Source organism: Molothrus aeneus, chromosome 7, assembly GCF_037042795.1.
Source record: "Molothrus aeneus isolate 106 chromosome 7, BPBGC_Maene_1.0, whole genome shotgun sequence".
NCBI lineage: Eukaryota > Metazoa > Chordata > Aves > Passeriformes > Icteridae > Molothrus > Molothrus aeneus.
In genome coordinates, this window is record NC_089652.1 from 3,848,282 (window position 1) to 3,870,882 (window position 22,601).

The 22,601-nt window shown below is 41.8% G+C and overlaps 1 protein-coding gene across 1 annotated transcript in view; it reads right to left on the reverse strand.

Annotated features, from left to right (window-relative positions):
* SPAG16 (sperm associated antigen 16) overlaps positions 1–22,601 on the reverse strand; it is a 384,053-nt gene that overhangs the window by 90,617 nt on the left and 270,835 nt on the right. The window contains exon 15 of the mRNA XM_066554035.1: positions 14,505–14,631. Within this exon, the coding sequence (XP_066410132.1) occupies positions 14,505–14,631 (127 nt within the window). The remainder of the gene's footprint in view (positions 1–14,504; positions 14,632–22,601) is intronic.

Below are 22,601 nucleotides of genomic sequence, written 5' to 3' on the forward strand. Positions count from 1 at the left end.
TACAACAGCGCCCACAGCACAGGTGACAGAATCACACAATTAATTCAGTCAGGAGCATGGGATCTACCATTTCCTAATGGCCACTCTGTCAAATCCTTACATAAAGACCAGCCCCACATACCCATGAACTAATTTCTGAAAATAAAATTTCTGGAAATAAAACCTCCTCATCCAGCCTTTAGTACATCATTCCAAAGAGCCCAAACAGACTGCGAAGGTGGATGTTAAGAGCAAAACTGTGCAGAGCCACAGGACCATAATCCACATGTACTTGTACACAAGGTGGATGTCAGCTCTGTGTTATGGGCGTGATTGTGCTCTCAGCTATGGAGCAACCCAGTCTGTGTCATTTTGGATCTGCTGAATTATTCATTCACCTCAGTACTACTCCAACTTATAATTGCAGAGAACATCAGGACAAATCACAGAAGTGAACATCAAATGTAAGAACAGAAGAGCTTTTGTAGCAGCAAAAGAGAAGTAACAACAGAAAACAAATGAGCAAGGAATGAAAAGGAATTATCATAAAATATGTACCAGAGCCCTGGTTAGTGTAAGAGTTTGAAGCAGGCAGCCCCAGGAGCCCTCGGGCCAGCAGCAGGCATGTGTAGAGATTTAAGCTCTCAAGGCTCTCAGTGAAGCTGTGTTTGGAAAACTTCTCAGAGCTGGGATGAGTGAGCTAACCAGCCACTACAGAGACAGGCAGAGCAGCCTGCTGCAGGTTCAGACTGCACCTTGCCAGCTGGGTGCCCTGCAGTGTGGGGGATGCCCTACACACACAGCACGGCACCTGCTGGCAGGGGCTGGCTTGGCTGATTACAGAGCAGCCACCCAGAGCATGCTGCAGTTTCACAGAAGTCAAGAAGGGGAGGTCACAGGCTCAGACTTCTCTTCCCTTCAAAGCAGCAACACTGAGACTCAAGACATCCTCCACCTTGGCCCAGCAAGCCCAAGGCTGCCACAGAGAACCTGCTGTACAAGGTACACAACGCCATGAGGATGCTTAGCACTTCCCAGCAAACACTGTTGGCCTCCTCTCCAAACATCATGTGCATCTACCAGATTAGGCTGTGGGCAATATTTCAGGAGAGCAGCTTTTTTCATTAGCTGAGGGGTTCTGAAGGAGGTGATGCTTAATAATTTCTATGGGCTTGGTTCTTCTTATTGATTTCCTTTCCCATTTCCTTTCCCTATGATTTGCTCTGATGCCAGAGAAGAAGTGTTCATTATACTCAATAACCTTGTGTTTACAATGCCTGCAATATCCCATCAGGCATCAGAGTTGTCTACTAATTTACTCAAATGAATGTGTTAATTAATGAAAAAAATCAGCAGAACATTACATCACTGACAATACCTGCATCATAAGGCTCAGCAGTCCCAGATTCAAGCACTCCACATCAGATGCAGGAGCTGGAACAGGAAGGCTGTGAGTTTCTCAAGCCAGGTTGTTCACTCATTCCTGGCACTTGGGGCTGCCCAGGCAAGAAGGTGGAGGAGCCCCTTCAGCCACAGTGCTGAGCGAGGCCAGCACTGGCACAGATCTGCCCTGCTTGGGGTCTGACTCAGAGGCTTCATCTGCTTAAATGAAGCCCATTATTCTGCTGGTCCATCAGCCAATGACTCCTAATTGTGCCAGTGCCTAAACTGAGCCTGCAAGCACAGCTAAAATACTAATCATTAATTTCAGTCACTAATAAATGCCTGTTATGCTATCAGGTACATTCCAAGTGCCACTCAGGATGACTGGCTAGGGCATGGAATTCAAGGAAAAAGAATACACAATAGAAAATAAAACCCCTCAATACTGGGCCCAAAATGGAGATGTTAATAATGCCACTGATGCAAGGAAAGACCTGTTTGGCCAAATACACATAACTGCCTACCAGAGTTTTAAGGAGTCAGCTGGGACTGCAGTCTGGAACACAGGGATGATCCTCAATAAAAGGCTGTTATCAACTACTACTATTACAGCTCTAGCAGGCAGTAGAAGGCAATGGATTTAACAGACAGTGTTTTAAGTTCCTCTTTTTTTTTCATGGACTGCAGTGTAAAACTCTCAAATTCAGTGAACCTTGCACTCCCAGGACAGCGTTAACAATTTAACTCTTAATTTTAACACCCAACTTCAGATGCACATCAGGTGAGCAACCAAAACACTTTCTGTTATATAGATAGATGTCTTTGTTTGAAGGAATTGCTGACTCATTCCTTTAGTGGGAATAGTCATCCATTCCTTTGAAGATGAGGTCATGCAAAGGAAGCCAGTTGACCCATATAGCAATAGCTTAAACCCCTCTCCTGTGATGGATTCCAAAGGCACCTGTGCATTATTCCAGCCATCCCCAAGCAGCTGCAATCCCACCAAGCAGAGCAGTGCAGAAAGCTGACTGCTTTTCTAACTCCTCAGACAGGCTGGCTTGGCTACTTAACAGGAAACACAAGTCCAAAATCTTAGAATGAGGTGATTAAATATTTGCCAGAAGCAGAAAGTATTCAAACAGGAACATTAAATATGAAATTAACTGAAATTGCTCCTGAAGCAACTTCTTGGCCTGGTCCAAGGAGCAGAGGAATGGAAGGCGGCAAATGTGACAGCAACTTCTGAAAAGAGCCTGAGAAAATGCCAGCTGGTACCTGGGATTTATTTACAGGTTCAATAAACTCAGTTGTATAATAAGGAACAGATTGAGCTGATGCATGAGGAAATACAATACCACAGTGAGGAGTTATCATAGCTTTTATAGCAAAAAAATGGATCAGAAATTGGCCAAGAAGCAGGAATAAGGGTGACCAGGCTGACATTAGATACTTAATTTCCCAACAGTTTTGATGACCAAAGTTGGGAGGGGGAAAAGTGGAATCTTTCCAATAGGACAGACAAGTGAGAAAAATACAGATTACCAGAAGAATGTGACATTTATTCTGGGACCTGTGCTAGTCAGCACATCAAAAATTTCTTTTTCTTAAAGGATGTGAAGGTGAACACCGAGAATATAAAATTATTCATGTTTTTCAAGACAACAGCACATTCACAGAATGATTGAAGAATCCCAAAATGCTGGATTAAATAATAGAAAAGCAGAAGGAACTGAAATAAAAGATGGAACTGAATTCTGAGAAACATTAAATGATTCAAATAAACAAAAGTATTCTTAATTATACAAATGCAGTGACAGGCAGTAAACTAGCCTTTGTCATTCAGGAGAGAGATCTCCCAGACACCATGGATACTTCTTTGAAAACATTACCTTGTTATAATATCAAGATTTAAGACTGGGGGGAAGAACCCAAAAGCTAGTGAAGAAACTAAAAAACCTTATTAGACCTCTATTTAAAACCCTGATTTCAGCACATCTTGAAAAAATCATGCCAGACTCATCCCTCTTCTCCATTTTTAAAAGAAGTATCCTATAGTAGAGAAAACATATTGTGCTTGAATATCTGTATATAGGCTTTGCCCCAGGAGGTCCCGGTTGTCCTTGATGGGCTGCAGCTGTGATCAATGAAGATAACTGGGATAAAAGGGGGCAGGTTAGCTAGTCAGGGAGAGCCTTGAACTGACAAAGAATAACATGCAGAAGAAGGAGTCTGTGCTGTGAAGATCTGCAGCCATAAGAACACACCAAGGAGGTATGGGCCTTTAGAACTCTGATAACAACAGTATATGACTCTAGAAATAGAATAGCAACAATTGGTGACCCTGACGTGATAGTTGGTAGAAGATAAGACAGCCAAGAGCTGCGTGACAATGTAGCCTTTGGGTCAAGGAGCTGTGAAAGAGTATGGCCTTTGAGCAAGGAGCTGTGTGCGCTGTACGTGGCCTTTGAGTCATGGGGGAAATGTGTGTGTTGTACGTGGCCTTTGAGTCATGGGGGAAATGTGTGTGTTGTACTTGAAGTATTGTATGTAAAACCTGGTTCTGTAAGTAAGAGAAAAGGGGGAAATATAGTAGAGGAAATGGATTGTACTTGAATATTTGTAAATAGGCTTTGCCCCAGGAGGTCCTGGTTGTCCTTAATTGGGCTGCAGCTGTGACTAATGAAGATAACTGGGATAAAAGGGGGCAGGTTAGCCAGTCAGGGAGAGCCTTGAAGGAGCCCTGAACTGAGAAAGAACAACATGCAGAAGAAGGAGTCTGTGTTGGGAAGATCTGCAGCTGTGAGAACACACGAAGGAGGTATGGACTTTAGAAATCTGATAACAACAGTATGGGACTCTAGAAATAGAACCACAATAGTACCCAAAATAAGATTTACAGAAAGGCAACAAATGAACAAAGAGGAGGAATGGCTGATGTATTTAGGAGATTAAATAGACACAGACTCCTCAGCCCCACAAAGAGAGCAGGGAAGATGTGCCAGCAGGAAGAGGTTGAACAAGGAACAATTATTCAATGATTCCCACAGTATGAGAATCAGAATGTATCATTAAGAGATTTAGAGCACAGGCAGGAGGTGCTTCTACATGGCTGAGGGATCTGCTGGAAATACAAAGTGCCAAACCAGAAGTTTCACAGAGGAGCGATCCATGAACATGGAAGTGCATGAGGAGCCAGATCTGGGAGCCCTGATCCACAGGAGAGATCCATGAACATGGAAGTGCATGAGGAGCCAGATCTGGGAGCCCTGATCCACAGGAGAGATCCATGAACATGGAAGTGCATGAGGAGCCAGATCTGGGAGCCCTGATCCACAGGAGAGATCCATGAACATGGAAGTGCATGAGGAGCCAGATCTGGGAGCCCTGATCCACAGGAGAGGGCCAGGGAAACCACAGCACTTCCTGAGTTTATCTGTTTGCCCTCTGCATCTCCTCCTGCCCAGAGCTGGACACTGCCACCACAGACCAGAAATGCTTTGCTTTTCTTTCTCTTCTATGTTTTCAGGCAAGTCATCAAGGTATTGCACACATATTCACTTGCAATATAAAATGTCAAAGGAGGAAATGATGCTTGACATAAAGCCAACATCATGACCTCTTTGGTGTTCTAGAAGGGGGGAAAAAAGGATTAAGATATTTCCTTTTTTCACTCAATTTAGTTTAGGAAGATTGAAAGTAAGTAGATTTTGCCCTGCTCCCCAGGAGCATGTGATACTCAGAGAAATAACAGCTCTACATAAAAGGTATTTTCATGAGTTGAAAAACAGGCAAAGAAATAAAGGAAGTTCATTCCAGAGGGAAAAAAAACCCAAACAAACAGCTCAAATATTCAAGTCAGGCGTTGGAGGCTGTTTATAGAACTTCTTTCCTTGCTCATTTTCCCATTCATCATTATGTATAATATTTTGCCACAGAAAAAGAAAGGGAAATAAAATACTTTATTTAGTTGCCCAAAAGTTTCAATGCAAAACCTCTTTCTGCCCAGGAAATGACCATGGGCTTGCTGGTGGGAGCCTTTACAAAAGGACAGGCAATATTTATGAGCAGTTTGAAGGTTTCCTAGTGAATATCCATCTGGACAAAGTGGATATGCAAGCTTTGCACTCTCTCTCCCTCTCTCTCTCATTCCTAGGTCAGTTACCTAATCCTAAAATTACATCCAATTTTCTCTGAGGAATAGCTCTGCATAAGTCTAAGTTAAATGCCTCAAAGGCATCTAAATCAGGATTTTCTTAGTAGTGGAACAGCCTTAAAAACAAATTAAAATCATGCTTTCATGACAAAGAGGATTTTGTCTCAGGCTTTGAATTCCTTTCAAGGAAATGGGTTTACTTTGTACCCATACAGGCTTGACAAAAGGAGGCTGCACATCCTGTGGTGGGAGCAACTGGTGGCATTTTTCCTTTTTCACCAAAGATGCTGCCAGGCAACTGCAGAGATGCCCTGAACTTGGTCTCACTCACCTCCCTCCACCTGCCCCTTGAAATGCAAGCAGGACTCCCAGATTGGCCCATAAAAAATAACAAGCATTGCTAGGACAGCTGTATGGAGATTATATTGTTAATCAATATATTTTGCATAGCCCCATGGATCACTTGTTATTGATGATTATGCACTTTAGCTCCTGGGACAATTTGTCAATAAAATAAAAATAAAAAAAGGCTAAGGACAGCATACTTTTAATTCAAAGATGATCTCTTTCTTGAAAAGAAGTGCCACTTTCCAAGCTCTGAAAAGATCTAGCTCACTAATATATTCCATTTACCAAGTGGAGGAACTGTTCAAGGAATCAAAATTTTCTTGGTCATCACAATACAGGTATCTGAAAGTGAATAATTTTCTTTTGGACTTTAGTTACTTTAAAAAAGGAATATTGAAAAAAGAGGACATTTGCTGAAAAGGTAAGTTTTGAGTTACTGAAAGTGTGTTATTCAAACTCAGCACATACTGGTATAGTTTTTACCCCCACAATGGAGAAAGAAAAATGCTGGTTATGGACAGTTTTAAGTGTTTATCTTTTATTTTTTTATGAAACTGACATTTCATCTCCAAGTTTTAATCTAAAATATGAAATACTTTGCTTTCTAGGAGGGAAAAGAACAGTGGGTGAACAGACCAAATTCCCTAAATTATCCTCATGTTTGAAACAGCATACTTGAGTTACTTAGGCAGTCACAAGGATTACTTTTTTCTCCAAAGCATCCCAGCCCCTCTGGACTCTTTCTCCTCTCTCAGGGTTTGCTTCCCTTAAACAAAACTACCAGGTGCTCTGTTTTCCTAAATGTGTTTTCTCCACTCCCAACACAAGCTGCAGTCAGCCCACAAAGCTCCCAGCTAACTAATGGCTCTCGATTACTGATGAATTTATGTTTCATTTTGGCAGTGACAAAGATGCAAATGGCTGTCCCCTTGCAGATTGCCTGACCTATCCAGTCCTTGGCAGAGAATGCCATGGCCATTCCACCTTCCATATTTAACACACAGAAAGGACCCACAAATGCTAACCCAATATTTCAGAAATCCCTTTCCTTTATTACGGCATATGAATGATGAATACACTATTGATCCTCTCTTTACATACAGATGCTGTACTCAAAACACAGGACCTGGAGAGCTGTCGATATTTAAGAGGAGCTTTCATGCAAGAAAGGCTGTGATGACTTTCAGAGGTCCTTCATCCCTGACTGTCTGCAGGAGTAAGTTAATCAGGAGATGAAGCTCTTGTATCTAAGCCAGGCTTGGGATGGAGCTGTGCAGTCTAAGTGAAAGTAAGGAGTTCTCTTTTATCACTGTAAATACATTCAAAGGGGGAATGGGCTAATTGCAGCACTCTGTGAGCTGGAATTAATATAAACAATAATATAAAATAGGATCCATGAACCTGTTAAAGTTACAAAAGCAGTAAATGTTAGAGATGAGAGGTTGAATACATTATTATTTTAAGACTTGTGCTGAGTTAAAATGAGATTAGAAAAAAAGCCAACTTCTTGCAAGCCATTTTAATTCAGTTTGTAGATAGCTGCTGGAGAATCAAAATTTTGATCAGTTATGCCCCACTTGGGATGGATAAAGCTCCAATTTTCAGCTTCTGTTAGTTTAATACAAGGATGGCAAAATTCATGTGGACATTCCCTTCATTTACTCTTGGAACAAACAATTTGCTCATCCCCATGTTTTGGCTGTCTGCCTGAACTGCTGGAACTGTTGCTTCTCCTTGAAGAATAACATTTAACCAGACAGATGATAACCCAGTCAACCTGAGGTCCTCCAAACCCCCCCCATCAGGTCAATATATTGCTCTAATGAGGAACAACCCTGGCTTCCAGAACATTGTTTTTCTGTGGGAAATCTGCAGGCAAGGGAGATGGGGATATTCAGGAGTACAGCCTGTACTTGAAAAAGGCTGGCTCTATTAAATAGCTGTCCATCTCCTGGCACTCCAGGGAAGGAAGCATGCCCCTCTAACAAAGATGAAGGGAATATCAATGGGGCTAATCTCTTCAAAGTGCTCAGTGCTCAAAGCAATCGCCTGCACTAGCGCACTCCCCACCCTCATTAGCTCAGCAAACACAGCCAGAGACAAAACACTATCTGCAATCAGGGCAAAAAATGTAAAATACAGGAGTTCCAAGCCACCTCCCTTTGCTTTCCAAAGGACAAATATTTCATACATTTTAAATTATGTCTATACTGAAAATAAAGTCGTATATTTTAAGAATCCCTTTTCTTTCCCTTCCAGCATATTTAAATATTGTGGCATTTGCTTGTATTGAAAAATGGCCATGACACAACAGAAATACTGCACAGCACAACTCTCCCCCTGATTCAACAAAGGGGGAAAATTCATTGCCAGCTTTTTCCCTTTGGCAAACTGCAACAGCCAGAAATAAGGAGAGTGATAGTTTCCTACCCCATGAAACAAGGAGACAAAACGATCTGTCAGTCAGCTCTTATTTGTGTAAGTCCAATCTGCCCATTGCCTCCAAATTAAAGAATTTTTATGATCAGGAAAACAGATGTTGTGAATGAGAAAAATGGCATACAGCAGCAGAGAGGGAAGGAGTGAGAATTATGAGACAAGGAATTATTGTTGAATAATTCAGTCCTGCAGCACATCCTTTTATTCCCATGCTGACCATAGGAGTAATTAAGGATGGTCAACAGACGCTGTAAGCGCTCCTCAGGGAAAGGGGCTGACAGGGACGTGTTGTTGATCTGACCTCCGAGGGAAAGCAGCATGATCAGGGCTGGAAAATAGGTCATGGCTTGTATAAACCAACTCACACCATGCTGGAATCTCCCCAGGGAGCCCACTAATGGATTCACCACTGCAAACACGTGGGCTGGGAGGGCTACCTAGGGACAAAACATCAATATTGGGGCACTGACAAACAGCACACAGTTGGGGCAACAGCATCTGCTCTGCCAAAGCAGGGATTTCACCTGGAGGCACAAAGGACTAAACCTTCTTACCAGTGTGGCTGAGGTGAACCAGCCCACCAGTACTCCTTCTATCCAAGGAATCACTTTGGAAAATCTTTGGCTTGTATAAAAATAGCTTGGTCAATACATGGACCTGAAATTTTATCTCCCACCCATGAGTTTAAAGTTGGGCTCCACATTCAAACATGGACCAAACATGTATCACAGGCTTTAAAGGGGAGTTTTATAAAGGGATACTCAAGTTTAGACTGAACAGAAATAGAACCAGAGAGGGAAGGACAAGACAAAGGAGAAATGGAGAGCCATCACTGCTTGAAACTTGCCAGTATAAAGCAAAAGGCCTGGCTTTGTTGTTCAGCCCTATCCCCTTCTGGAAGGAAAGAAAGTGAGGTTTCCCTGACTACTACTTGGCCAGAGGAAGCAGACACAGATCAGACACACAGCCCTGACACAGCACTTGCATGTGAGCTGAAGCCAAGAGGAAAGTGAAGATGACCTAAAAGTGCTGATTATCAAATAATAAATAGCAAACTAAGATATGCAGGTGGCTGCATTTGTGCTCATTAAGCAAAATCTGTGAGCATGTGGATCAATTATATTCAAAAGAAACAGACCATACGAATTCTTAGTACAGAATGGGTGTATAGGGATACAGGGAAAACCCACAGATCTTGGAATGCTGACCATAGGGAAACAAATGGTTCTGAAGGGACAGACATGAAGCAATTCCTGATGGAAACAAGGAGAGGAACAAATGATGTACAATTACAAATGGACTTGAAAAAGGGTAACAATCTGTGTGCTCAGAACAGAACTAGCAGATGTAGTCCTTGCAAATCAGGCAGCAAAATAAGAAGAAGCAAAGCAGGCAGCAAAATAAGTCTCAATTCTCTATGTAAAGAGCAAACCTTTCAAAGACTTAAAAGATGTGCTCCAGAACCACAGCTTGGTCACCTTGCTGCCCTGTCAGGAGAGTTACAGCACTGTAGCAAGTCTGAACTGAGTAGTAAACAGAACTGGGAGTTGTCTGAGTCAAAGGGCAAGTGCCAGTACAAATCCAAAGAATGACACTCCTCCTGCATCCCCTGTTGCTGCACCAAAGGAATTGGGCTGATGGAGCACAGCCCACAGCAAAAACAAAGCAAGAAGAAAGCAGGAAGGGGGAAGGAGAGATGTTTGGCTCATGGTGAGACTGGGGAAGGGGGAGAAAAAGCACTTACTTTTAACAATTGTTTAATCCTTCATGGTTTGTTTTTTCTCAATACCCAGAATCAATGATCAGAAGGTTGTGTTAATTGTCAAGAACTTCAATGAAGTAAAAATTACCCAAGTTGAGGCTGTATTGCCTGTGACAGCATATACATAGTCAGAATTGAGGCAGGAACTCAGGCATTGAACCACAAGGGGAAAAGCACCCTAAGGAATCAATTGATGTTATCAAGTAATCTGCCTTGGAGATTAAAGAACACAGAGCAATAAAGTGTGGTAATGAAAAAAGCTTTTGAGTCAGAAATGGGAGGCATAGGGAAAAACACACATTAATGTCAGCACATAATTGCTCTATGTGGACAAAATCAGATGCCTCTAAAGAGATTACTGCTAAATTCTGGGCTAGAGGATTCTTCTCCCATCAAGTGTGACTTTAACTGGAATCAAAAGGAGACAAATACAGAAAGTAAGTTCCAGAAACTGCAAAACAAGCCAAGGGTAAAGATCTTGTCCTGCTCCAGTTCTCTTTATATATGGACATAATGGCCACAGTCACCTCCTGAGATCGGCAAGTTACAGGTGCAGCCACTGCTGATTCAGCCTCTAACTCCAAAATCCACTGTAGGTTTCCCAGCAAAGGAGAGCTTCTTCCATCCTAGAAAACTCTCAACCCTACCAAGATGAAGCTTTATCTCCTCAGTGCCACTTAAGGGGTATCAATTAATCAAAAGCATGAAGGAAAAGTGGAAAGAAGGAGCAAAGAAAAACACCTGGCTGTCACCTTAACACCAGCTTGTCTTTGCAGTCAATACACCAACCAAAATTGAGGAAATCTAAGAGAAAATTGAGAGGGCACCTCACTGCAAGATTGATCTGCAAGGACTACATCTGCTAGTTCTGTTCTGAGCACACAGATTGTTACCAGATTAGGGATACAGTGAAAACTGTAATTTTGGAACTTCACCTGATGTCTCAGTATCAGTGGAAACCATCCGAGCTCTAACCTCCATGCCCCCCTCCATGTGGGAATTGTTTGTAGCTTTAACATTATCAATAATAGCCCAAATAATATCAAGTGCAAATATTGAAAATGCTCCATCAATAACATCCCAGAAATCCTGTCAATAATTCTGTGTTCAGTAAAAGGGTGGTAATATAGAGATGAAAATTTGTCTCTGCTATTTGACACCAAGAACAACTGCAGGGGAACAGCAAACAATTGCCAGCCATTGCACCAATGTTTGTCTTGTAGTTATGGTGCTGGGTGATTTCATGTGATGTGTAATTAGGCAAATGAAGCTTCCTTTCAGAGAGCAACACTGAGCAGTTGCCCTGACCCCACCATGGCTGACAGTGGTACCATCTGTTCACTGTCAACGTGTCTCCTGCATCCCTAGAAATGTTGTCTCCTAAAATAAAAGATTTGCATCACAAGATAATGTTGATCCTGCCATTTCTCAACTTTCACATTCATTTACAGCTTTTACCTTCTTTTGATTTACTTTTTCTCAGGATAAGACACACACCTATAGCCCTTGGGAATGGTCAGAAGCATGGAGAGGTTATTTGTTCATGCTGAGAGCAGCACAGCCCAGCCTGGATGGAGGCAGGTTAAATGTTAACACCTCACTCTATCTCCAGAGCTCAAAATAAAACAGTGCATTTCTCCAAATATTATTTGCTTGCCCTCAGCCTTACTGTAACTGCTCTTGATTTTGGATTGTTGCTGTGAAGTGGGGCTTGTTTGGTTTGTTTGTTTTAATGTGCTGTGATAATTAATAAATACCTCATAGCACACAAGCTGGAACCTCCTGCACCTTCTCTTACATATGCAATGCTGGGTTGTGATTAATCTCATTTACATTTTCTAAACTGCAACTGCAAACACTAAAGGTAGTGATGAGAGGGTGCTCCAGGGATGCATGAATGCTACACAAGAATATGTGCATGTGGAGATGCTGTTGACTTGATATAAAAAAGTAAAAGTGAACTTAGTTTAAAAATCAGTTATTCTGCTGTCCATCTTGCTCAGTAACTCTGGTCAGCCATTCACAGCATGCAGAATTCAAAGGACATGTTAATTGTGTATGACATCAGAAAAATTTCAGATATTAAACACAGTATTGAAGAGCATTACCACCAGTAGGCTGAGTCCCAGGCAGCTCCATCACCACCTCTCACTGAAAGACCATGAGCTTGTTGCAGAAAGCACAGGACAAAGCAGAAAATCCCCATGAAGTGCAGTGGTAATTACTAATGTAATTATTTTCTGTTTATTCACAAGTATGGAAAAGTCCACCTTTAAGCTGAGCTAAAGAAAAGCTGAGGCAGAGCGCAGCTGAAGCAGAAAGATTTATACACAACTGTTGTCAGTAATTTATCTAAGATCTGAGTGTGACTCTGATCAAGCAGGATATGGCTTTAGGCTGCTATTTAACTAACAGTGCTGCTCAGGCATTTAGGCCCAGAACAGCCATGGATCACTGGAGCCAGCAAGGCTCATCCCCAAAAATGCCAATGGGAGAACCCCGGTAAGTCACAACTCCTCCCACCTGGTGCATGTCAAACCCACAAAGGTAACACCACTTAAAAACAAAAGCTAAGATGTGCTTGTCTACACTGCATTTGCAAAGATAATTACTTGAAAACAATACAAAGGAAAACAAAGCAAATTCTTCCATTAGCTGGGACCCTCCTATCTCCAACCTCAATCTTGTTTGCTGATGCCGCCAAACTTTTCATAAACCTCTTCTATCATTATTAACTTTCATTTAAATAATTATTGGGCAGAAGAAAAAAACCTGCTCAACCATGGCTCTCTAATCTACTAATTAAATCCACCTGTAAGAGCTGAACAATTTGTGCCTCTGACTATTAATGCAGTCAAGTATTTTACACTGGGTGGTATAACATCAGCCAGAGAGACTGAGGGACACAGCTGGAAACTGAGCCATGTTTTGATAAGGAAAATCAACACAAGCTGCTCCACAGGCAGAGGTCCTGACTGAGGCAGATGTCCCATTCCCAACAGGCTGTTAAACACAGGATGTATTTTATCTACTCTGTCCCTCTTGCAGCAGGTACAGAGTGTCTCAGCCAGGTATTTGCCTATCTTCAGCCAGCTGGAATTCCATCCTTTTGCATTCTGCCTCTCTGTGACCATCCACCCCAATTTGATATCTCTGTTGTGTGGTTACTCCTGCAGAGAAAATTTGGGATTTTGTCCAAATGATGGGAAAATGTGCCCGTTTAGATTACCTGAAGCTGATAACCTTTCTAATGGAAAGTTCCCATCTGGCAGAAATATTACAACTGCATTTTTCAGGGGTGTGGTTCCGCTGCAAATGACCCAACATTATACACCATAAACAAAGATACAAAACTTCTTCAAATCCTCCTGAACAAAAAATGGGCTCTTATTCCAAATTACACACATAAATACAATAGTGGTTAAACGTGTCTTTGGGAAACTGCCCAAAACTGGACACCGCCAATACATTTTTTCTCCCCTGGAAAATGCAAGCACCTTATTCAATGATACAGCAGAGAGATCCATGAAATCACTACACAGATAATATGGAATTTGATGTCAAAGTTTCCTGCCAAGGGACTCAATATATTGATAATATGCATTCTACAGTATGTGGGTCATTATGACAAAACACCATCCCATTATTTTTCTTTAATGATTCTTTATCATCCCGCAAATTCTATCAAAGCTTTATGAACACATAATACAAATGTATACTTATTTTTCAATGTGCCTATATATATTATGTTATATATTGTTGTATTATATCATGTTGCACTGGCTTTGAGTAAAACCATTTCCTAAGCTAGGATCTAATTCTGTGTTGCAACAGGAATGCTCTGTCTGTGCTTTGGAACTGAAGATTGTTTTAAAACAAAAATGTTTTAGAATGGCCCTTCTTCAAATGAAAATGCAATGTGCACTCACAGTACTGCTGACATGGTAATACATGGTTGATGATGAAAAAATAACTGCTTAATTCAATTCCTGTGCCTAGTAAGCAGCCCTGTCAGCACGATGAAGTTCTGAGGCACTTGTAAGAGGACTTTGTAAGAGTGTTATGAAATGCAACTCCAGAATTAGCAACTAAAAGAACAAACAGTAATGGGGAATAAACACCACTGGAACATAGGTAATCTCACAAAGCTTTTTACCCCCATTGATCAGTTCTGTATTTTATGTAATACTGTTGCAATTAATTGTACTCTTTGTTATCGTGCATTATTCATTTTATATAAATGGAGCAGCAGTCCAATTTGGCAGTTTAGCCCATAGAAAACAAACATATTGATCATTGCCACAATCAGGCATTTCTTCTTCAAAATTACCACATCTGTGCTGCTTCACACATGTTATCTGCCTCCAGAACTAGAGAGAGATTAGAGAGATTGCAAAACAAACCGTGTTTTATGGGGGAAAAGCTGTTTTAGACTCCTACCAGAGCGATGAAAGGCCACCTGGTTGGCAGGATGGGGACCCGCGTCGATGGAGAGAACAGGGAGCAGCATTCGCATGTCCCAGATCTTCAGCACGCCCGAGGAGTCACAGGAAGCAATGCTGTCCCCCTGCCAGAGATGGAAACAAAGTCAAGGCATTGCTTCTGTCCTCTGCCAGCAGCAAAGCCTCTGGCACAGGGCAGCCACACCCAGCAACTGAATCTAAATAAAGAAATAAATCAGCTATTATATGAGGTTATCACAGTCTCTTATCAGCTCTGCTGGCTTGAATAGCAACGGAGACAACGTGACTTCTAAAGAGACCAATTCAGGAGAAACTGGAAGTACAAAGGAGAAAAATGTCATCTTGAATTCTGACACCAGTGTCCACTAAGAACTGGCCTTGTGGTTATTTTCTTCCCACACAGCCACAGGATTGGCCTTGTAGCCCTGATTTTCACATGTTTTCCATGTGAAGAGTGAGATGAGAGCAGAACAGACACTCCTTCCCTGCTGTGTATTCCACAGACAGCTAAGGGACAACTCCCCAGTCACTTCAGGGCTGCATTGGATGATCCTTCTGGGTCCCTGCCAGCTCAGAATATTCTGTGATTCTGTGAGAAACTCCCTCCTTTCAATGAGCCAGAAGCACGCAGGGACTATGCAAGGAAAGAGAGCAGGACCATGTCTCCCATGTCTCTGTTCAATATTAACTAAAACCAAAACAGAGGAACAAACAAGACCCCCACAAACAAACAAAAAACCAAAACTAAAAACCCCAAACAAAATACACCCTATCCCACCCAAAAAAACCCAAAACAACCCAACCTCCCCCCTCAAAAAACAAACCTCTACCCTAAAAAGAATTTTTTATTATGTAGCATATAAATAAATGCAAAAATCAAAGAAGTAAGGGTAAAGGATGCCCAAACATAACTTTGTTTAGCTAATTCTTCCCACTAGAACAGAAAGAGCTGCCCAGCTACCCATGTAGAAACGTTTACTTTTCATTTGAACCCCCTAAATAAAGATTCAAATCTCTAAGGCAGCTCAGCTGGTGTGCACTCACAATGTCTTTTACAATCTATGTAAACACAAGAGTATATTAAAGAATATTGTTTGGAAGGGGAATCACAATGGTATGGGACTAAAAATCAGCTGAAACATGGGTCAGATACTGCATCCATGATTTAAAAAAAATATTTTTTACATCTTCCACATGAATAGTACCTGCAATAAAATGTGTGGTGTTTTCTAGCAAATAGAGGATTTAAGATCTTAAAATATCCATCAGCTTCTCAACTAGAAACTAATGGCTTGCAAAACACTACCCTGGTGTAAGTAAAATGAAATCTTCAGGTTCATTTGGAGGAGATCTAAATGTCAAAACTCCATTCTGGCTTGTTACAGGGACTAATACAGACTTAACACCAAGAAGCAAAATAATTATTGCTTAGAGAATTCAGCAGCCAGGCTCTCAGCACCTGCTGTTTTGCAAAAAAAATATCAGGAACCACAACTATACCGCACTCAACACAGTGCCATGAACATCATGGCTCTTTGAACTGTCTCACCAGCTATGCCCACTGAATTCCCCTTCATTTCATCTGGATCTTTCCAGCAACTTCAGCCTGTACAAAGGATGAGGGCAAGCAGGCTGGTCAGGAAACAAACAATAAAAAACTCCAAAATATAACACCTACACTCCAAACTGTTGTATGGCTAGAACTGGATCTCAGGAAAGCAAATTCTTAATGTGGAGGAAAAAAACCCCATCATTGTGGATATGAGACTTGGAGAGTCATCAAATCCAGTCCCTTCCTCTTACAAGCAATGTTTTCATGCATTTGCTGTGTTACAAGTGCTAAATTCCACATCAGCAGCAATTCCCCCATCCACCTCATGCTGCTGATCCAAAGCAGACCATGAGTATAATAGGAGTATAAAAGTGCTTGTTCACAAGCAACCTGTGTCCTTTAGGTTAAAGAAAAGTGGGGTTTTGCAGCAAAACTCCCTTCTTGCCTGTCCCTGATGCATTTCAATTACTGTGCAATCCACATCCCACTTGGACACTGTTTTCTTGGACTATAAATAATTAGCACTTCCTTCTCTCTTTCTCATCCTTTTCAGATAGCATTGAGCCTGGATTAATTATGCATGCACCCACTGCTGATGTTTATAAAGCAACTCCTGCCAAAGTGACACCAATTTTGGAATGATCTCACATTCAGAGGGGCTAGAGATGCACATCTCAGCTGAGCAGAGGTGTTGATGGAGCTGGCACACAGGAGTAACTACAGAGTGGGATGTCTCCTTCCCGTAGGTCATCGCCCATCACTCCAGTAAAGGGAAGAGGAAATGATTATGTGTGTACAAAGATCCCTCCATTCCCCAGCATAAATTCTTGGCCTCTGGACCAGCTCTTCACACTTCACCAGCCTCTCTTTTCCAGCTCCTTCTGTAAAGCTTATATCCATCTCTAGCAATGGCCCACTTTGGAAATCACCAGTATCCTTTACACCTGCTATTTCATATTCTTTAATATGATTTTGACATAGATTGCATTTTACTCTGGATATTTTTCTATCCAGAGAGACATTTCAACAAAAAATTATTTTGGGGCGTGTATGTGAGTGGTAGATTTGGTTTGGTTTAGAAATGCGTGCCTTCCCACTTGTTTTGTATGTGTCCAATAAATGAGTTCAATAAATGCTGCTTAATTACAGCTTTGGTAGCTCAGCAGTTCTGACCCAGATCAATGGCCAGCCAGCCCACCTGGGTGAGACTGCACCTAATCCACTCAGGGTAGTTACAGGAGACACTCCAGGGGCTGCTCTGTGACTGCTCCTTGTGTCAGCCACAGTTGCACCCATGGATTTTCAATGACATTTCTCCTGTAAGTAACAGCACTGCCCAGCTGATGGATCATAACAGCACTGAGGATGTGTCCCTGGAACAGATATTATGCAAACATTGATCAGAGACAGTCCCTGCTGCAAAGTGAATGAGAATGGAGAGCTGACTTTGACCTTCTCACTGGCCCTGATGTGAGCATTGTTACTAGTGGCATAATTATGAGGAAAACACTCTAGTTTACTTGTATTACAGGTTTTCCCTTCTATTCATTAATTTTGCTACAGTAGCTGGCATATCACAAGAGAAGATCCATTCCTCCCTTCCTCACAATGCTGCCATCTCATTCTCTGCCATGTTTACTTTCCCCCATTGCTACTACAGACCCCTTAGGTGAACAAAGCTCCTCTCTGGCAGGAATTTACACAGTCCAACTGTTTGTAGGTGCCAGATGCATGGCACTACCCTCACTCATTCTGGGCTCACTTGGTCAGGGCCTGCTGTTAATAGGACCGAGGCTGTGGGTTCAGTCCCTGCATGGGCTACTCACTGAAGAGTTGGACTCGATGATCCTTGGGCATCCCTTCCAGCTCAGACTATTCTGTGATTCTGGGATCTGTGGCCACACTAGAAAGGATGAACCCTCTGATCCTTGAATAGCAGCAGTGCTGGAGAAAGCTATCCTGGGATAATCCTGTTGTGCTGTGTGCCGGGTGGCCTAGACAAGATGGTTCTGCTCCAAAGGGTTCACACACTGTCTCACTGGCAAAGATAACTAATTCTTGCTGTCACAAGCCTGCAGAACTTTTAACAATTTCCTCCCAGAGGCCTGGTATAAACAAAGTGTGTGTAAAATGTAACAGCCAGCAGTGTATTTGGCCTGATTTCTGTGATTAGACAGCACACCTCATCAGGAAACAGAAGTAAGAAAACAGACTTCTGGTGGCAACATATCAATGTACACAAACAGGTATTTGATCAGCCTTGACACACTCTGCCCACAGACTTATTACTAAATGCATTAATTATCACCGATCCCGAGGCAGCTGTTCACTGAGAACATCACATAATGATTTTGTTACTGAGCTGGCTATTGCACTTCAGCACTCCTTCGCTCTATTCCACACCTTATCCAAATCAACTGAGCTGGAGATGGGGGATAACAACTTTTCAATAGCAAGAAATAAACCAGGGCTGTAACCAAGCTGAAAAATTATTTGGAGTTATACACCATTCAAAGAAAAAGAAAAGGATAAGTCATATGTTAAATGAACTCATTTCCATCTGGCCATGGGCCATTTTCAGAAGCTTTTAAGGCAGAATCACTTTAAATTCTCCTGCGAGCTTTTGGCTTTTTCATCCCTGCTACAGTTATTATTTTAGCCATTCATGGAAGAACCCCCTGCTTTGCTCATGGTTTTCTTCTTGTTGTTTCTTGCCACACTAAAGTCTTTTTTATGATGTATTTTGGATGCTGTATTTTACTGAACAGCATGGTGGACCATCAGGGCTTGACTGATTTCCTACATGTAAAAGGAGGAGACAATGAGTTCCAAGGAGAAGAGGTGCAAGAGCAGATTCCCCTTGTTCTGATTTCCATTCACACTACATTTGCTGCTGCTCAGCCCAGTTGCATTAGCTCCTTTAATCAGAGGGCATGTAGAATGATTCTATAAAACTGGTCAGACTTGCTGCCTAGTCTATAGAATCAAGCCGGTACTGTTTCGTGAGTGCACGCTGGAGTAATTAAAGAATTTATACAAGGATTCAATTAGTTTGCATTCAAAGACTGGCTCTGTTCCAGGCTCTACTTAAAGGACTTTGCAAGTCCTTTAATTGCCTTCACAGTTACATCCTCCACTCTTTACCTTCCTGCCAACTCAATGAACATCTCTGTATTCCAGAATACCTCCCATTAAAATGGACATGCTCAGCTCCATATACATCACAATCCCAATCTCAACTGACACTTGCAACAAACCAAATAATTGTTACATCAGGAATGAAAAGATTTATTTAGCTTCCACAAAGTTTTTAAAAATCTATTTCCTTCTTCCCTTTTCTTAAAAAATGCATTTTTCCCTTCTGAATATTAATGATTAGCAATGGGACTAATCACCAGGTACACTTAAGGTAAATATTCCCTGAAAACTGCTGTTTCACACCCATGAGAAGGATAAAAATCTGCATAATTATGTCTCTTGCTTATAAAGACACCTCTGGATTTATTGCAGAAAGATCTATAATACATGAACCACATCAGGCTGCTTTATCTCATTTAGACTGCAGTGGACTCCTCCCAGGAGCATCCTCTTTACAGCTGAAGGCAGGTCAGTAGTTGTTCCATCACCTTTTGCACATATTTTTAAAAAAGCAAAACAGTGACTGAACAGCAACTCATTTCACTATGACAAGTCCACTGCTTTGCAATCCTTTGTTTCCAGGACAGATGCACTGGATGAGCGGTGTTTTAAGGGACTCCTGTGATAACTTTGACATTTTCATCACCCCCAGTGGCAACAGACCCATGGTAGGCCCCTTCCAAGCCAGAGAGAAGCTTGCTAATTACTGCCCCTTTCCATTACTCCTGGGAATCTCTTGAGCTCGGCCATGACAAAGGGCTGATGAGTTTCTTACGGTCCTGCCAGCCTGGTTCCCAGTCTCTGAACCCAGCAAAAGGAATTTAGTTCTGTGTGCACAAAGCTGGTGGGGACTCCTCGCCCTGAAGTGCCAGTAGGCAAGGTGGCCACACGAGGAACAGCTGCCTCAAATGGAGAGGCTCCAATAATCTGCATTTCTAAGGCTCCCTGTGGGACATGTCCTAAATCACTTAACTGTACCCCCATTTCATATACCTTCAAGGGAATGTTTTTAAGAGGAGTCATTACCTCCCACATTTACAGCATGAAGCATATCAGAAACCTGAGGAGAGTTATTACCTTGTTGCAATGCATAAATACTCTCCATAAAAATAATGAGAAAAACAGGCAAGACATCCAGAGCCCTCTCCCTGTGCCACCCCATCCCACTGTGGAGCAGAAGTGAGCCAGGGCAGAGGGATCCCAAGAGAATCCAGGCAGAGGTGGGTGAATCTGCTGTAGTGGTTACAAGGAAAAAGATTTTAATGTCCAATTAATCCAAATGAATTATGTAAAATATTATAAAGATGGAGGAAAAATGTAGATGCAGTCCATTATTAGACTAATGACTAATCAATCACCACCCATTTTTGAAATATCATGCTTAAAACATCACAGTTTCAAATGAAAGTAGCACCTTTTTAGAAAGCCACAGAATTACTTAGCCTGGCAAAAGTACAGAGCTACACTGATTACACTTTCTAAGTGCAGTGGTGCATTTTTAACAATTATGTGCATCCACAGTGGGGGAAAGCAGTGATCAAGGGTTATTAACAGGCACTGCCAGGGTTTTCCCATCTGCTTTTTTCCTACCTTTGTCCTTCCATAGTTTTGAGTTCTGCATTGTGATCCAAGTTGCAGAGTTATATTTCAGTTATATTTTAAAGCAACTGAAAACCCACACCTCATGAAACTGCGGTCTGGTCCTCACTCCCAGTGACTTTTTCTACAGCTTTGAATAGCCAGGAACTGGTGAGACACCAGCACTTGTGGGGGTGAGGAGAATCCAAGGTACTGATGCAAAAACAATAATCTCAAAGCTCCACAGTTGGTTCCTACAGAAGAATCCTCCAACTTTCCTGACAGCAGCTGTCAATGAACAACTCCTGATTTTGCACTGATTTTAGTAGAAGTTGACTCAAGAAGGTAGCCATTGTTGCTTTCAGAGCATATGTGATGCCTCAGGTTTTAGCTTTTATAGTTTTCACATTCTGTGCTGCTTTAGTGTGTAACTCTGAGCTTCATATAAGGGCATGGTGAGCTCTCTTCACAGAGTAAGGAGACAAAACAATTCCTTCTCTAGCTGGGGACCAAGGACAAATGATCCAAATTTTAGAGCATAAACAATGGTGAAATGAAGAGAGAAAAACAAGCAGGATGGGATTTCACCAGCTAAAGCTGTAATTGGACAATTAACTCCAATATGCAAATGGAGCAGAACTTCTAAAAGTGAGAGACCCTGTGACCAGGTGTCCATTTTGTGACCATTTTGGTCCATCTTGGGTGCAGCCCTGGCTGGGCTCTTGTGCTGCCCAAGGTGGATCCATTGAGGCCTTTTAATAAATCCCTGCTTTATTCTTTAACTCTGTCCAGCCTCTGTTCCAGGTCAGCCTTCACAAGGCATCATATGGAGACTCAGGACACCCCTTGTGTCCTCTAAAGGAGGAGCTCCACTAAAAGTAATCCATGGCAATGGCAGAACTTTGTTCCAGCAGAGTTTTCCAATTCTACTGACTTTCAAAAACAACCACAGATCATGGGTCTCTAGTTTGTGTACATGCACTCTGCAGGCTTTTTCCCTGCTATGTGAAAGCTAGGGAATCTCTCTTCCCTTTGTCACATCAAGTAGCAGGAAGTGCCTGGTGGTGTGTTTGAGGAGCACAACACATGCTAGGATTGCAGAAACCCTTTGCATAAATTTACATAAGAAACCACTGCACTCCCTGCAGAGTTACTGCTCACAGTAGTTGACATTGCACTTGAAACAGTGCTGCAAAGGGAGCAATAGCTTTTGCAGGGAGGTTTAAAATAATCAGTTTTGGTTTTCCCTTTCTAACCATCAAAGAAGGGTCTGAATTCTGGGAGCTGTGCAGTGAGAGGAGATGAATGATAATTGCCATTACTGGCTTTTCTCTGCATTTTTGAGAGATACCATGACTAAAGTTAGGTGCCATCATTACCTGATTAGCCACTCCTGAGAGCAACAAGCATAAAAATTCCTGAGCTACACAATGTTTGTGCACAGGGATTTTTTTGGCATTCAGTTCCAAATGTGAAAAACTGGGTACTATTCACTGCAATAATGTTAAAACACAGATATAATACATACTTTATAAAATTCATAAATTAGAGGCAAGAGATCTACTGCTGAAATGCAAAATTGTTCATTTTAAAATGCAGAACATCTAAGTCACTGAAAAAAATGAATGTCAGTAAAGTACATGTGATTTTTTTAAAGAGAAACCACCAAAGAACACATAAAATCATGGAATCACTTAGATTGAAATAGACCTCTAAGATCATCGAGTCCAACATAATATTTGGCTCCTTATCTTGTCTTTGGGTTTTTAGTAAGGGAAACTAATTGCATAAAGAAGAAATACCAAC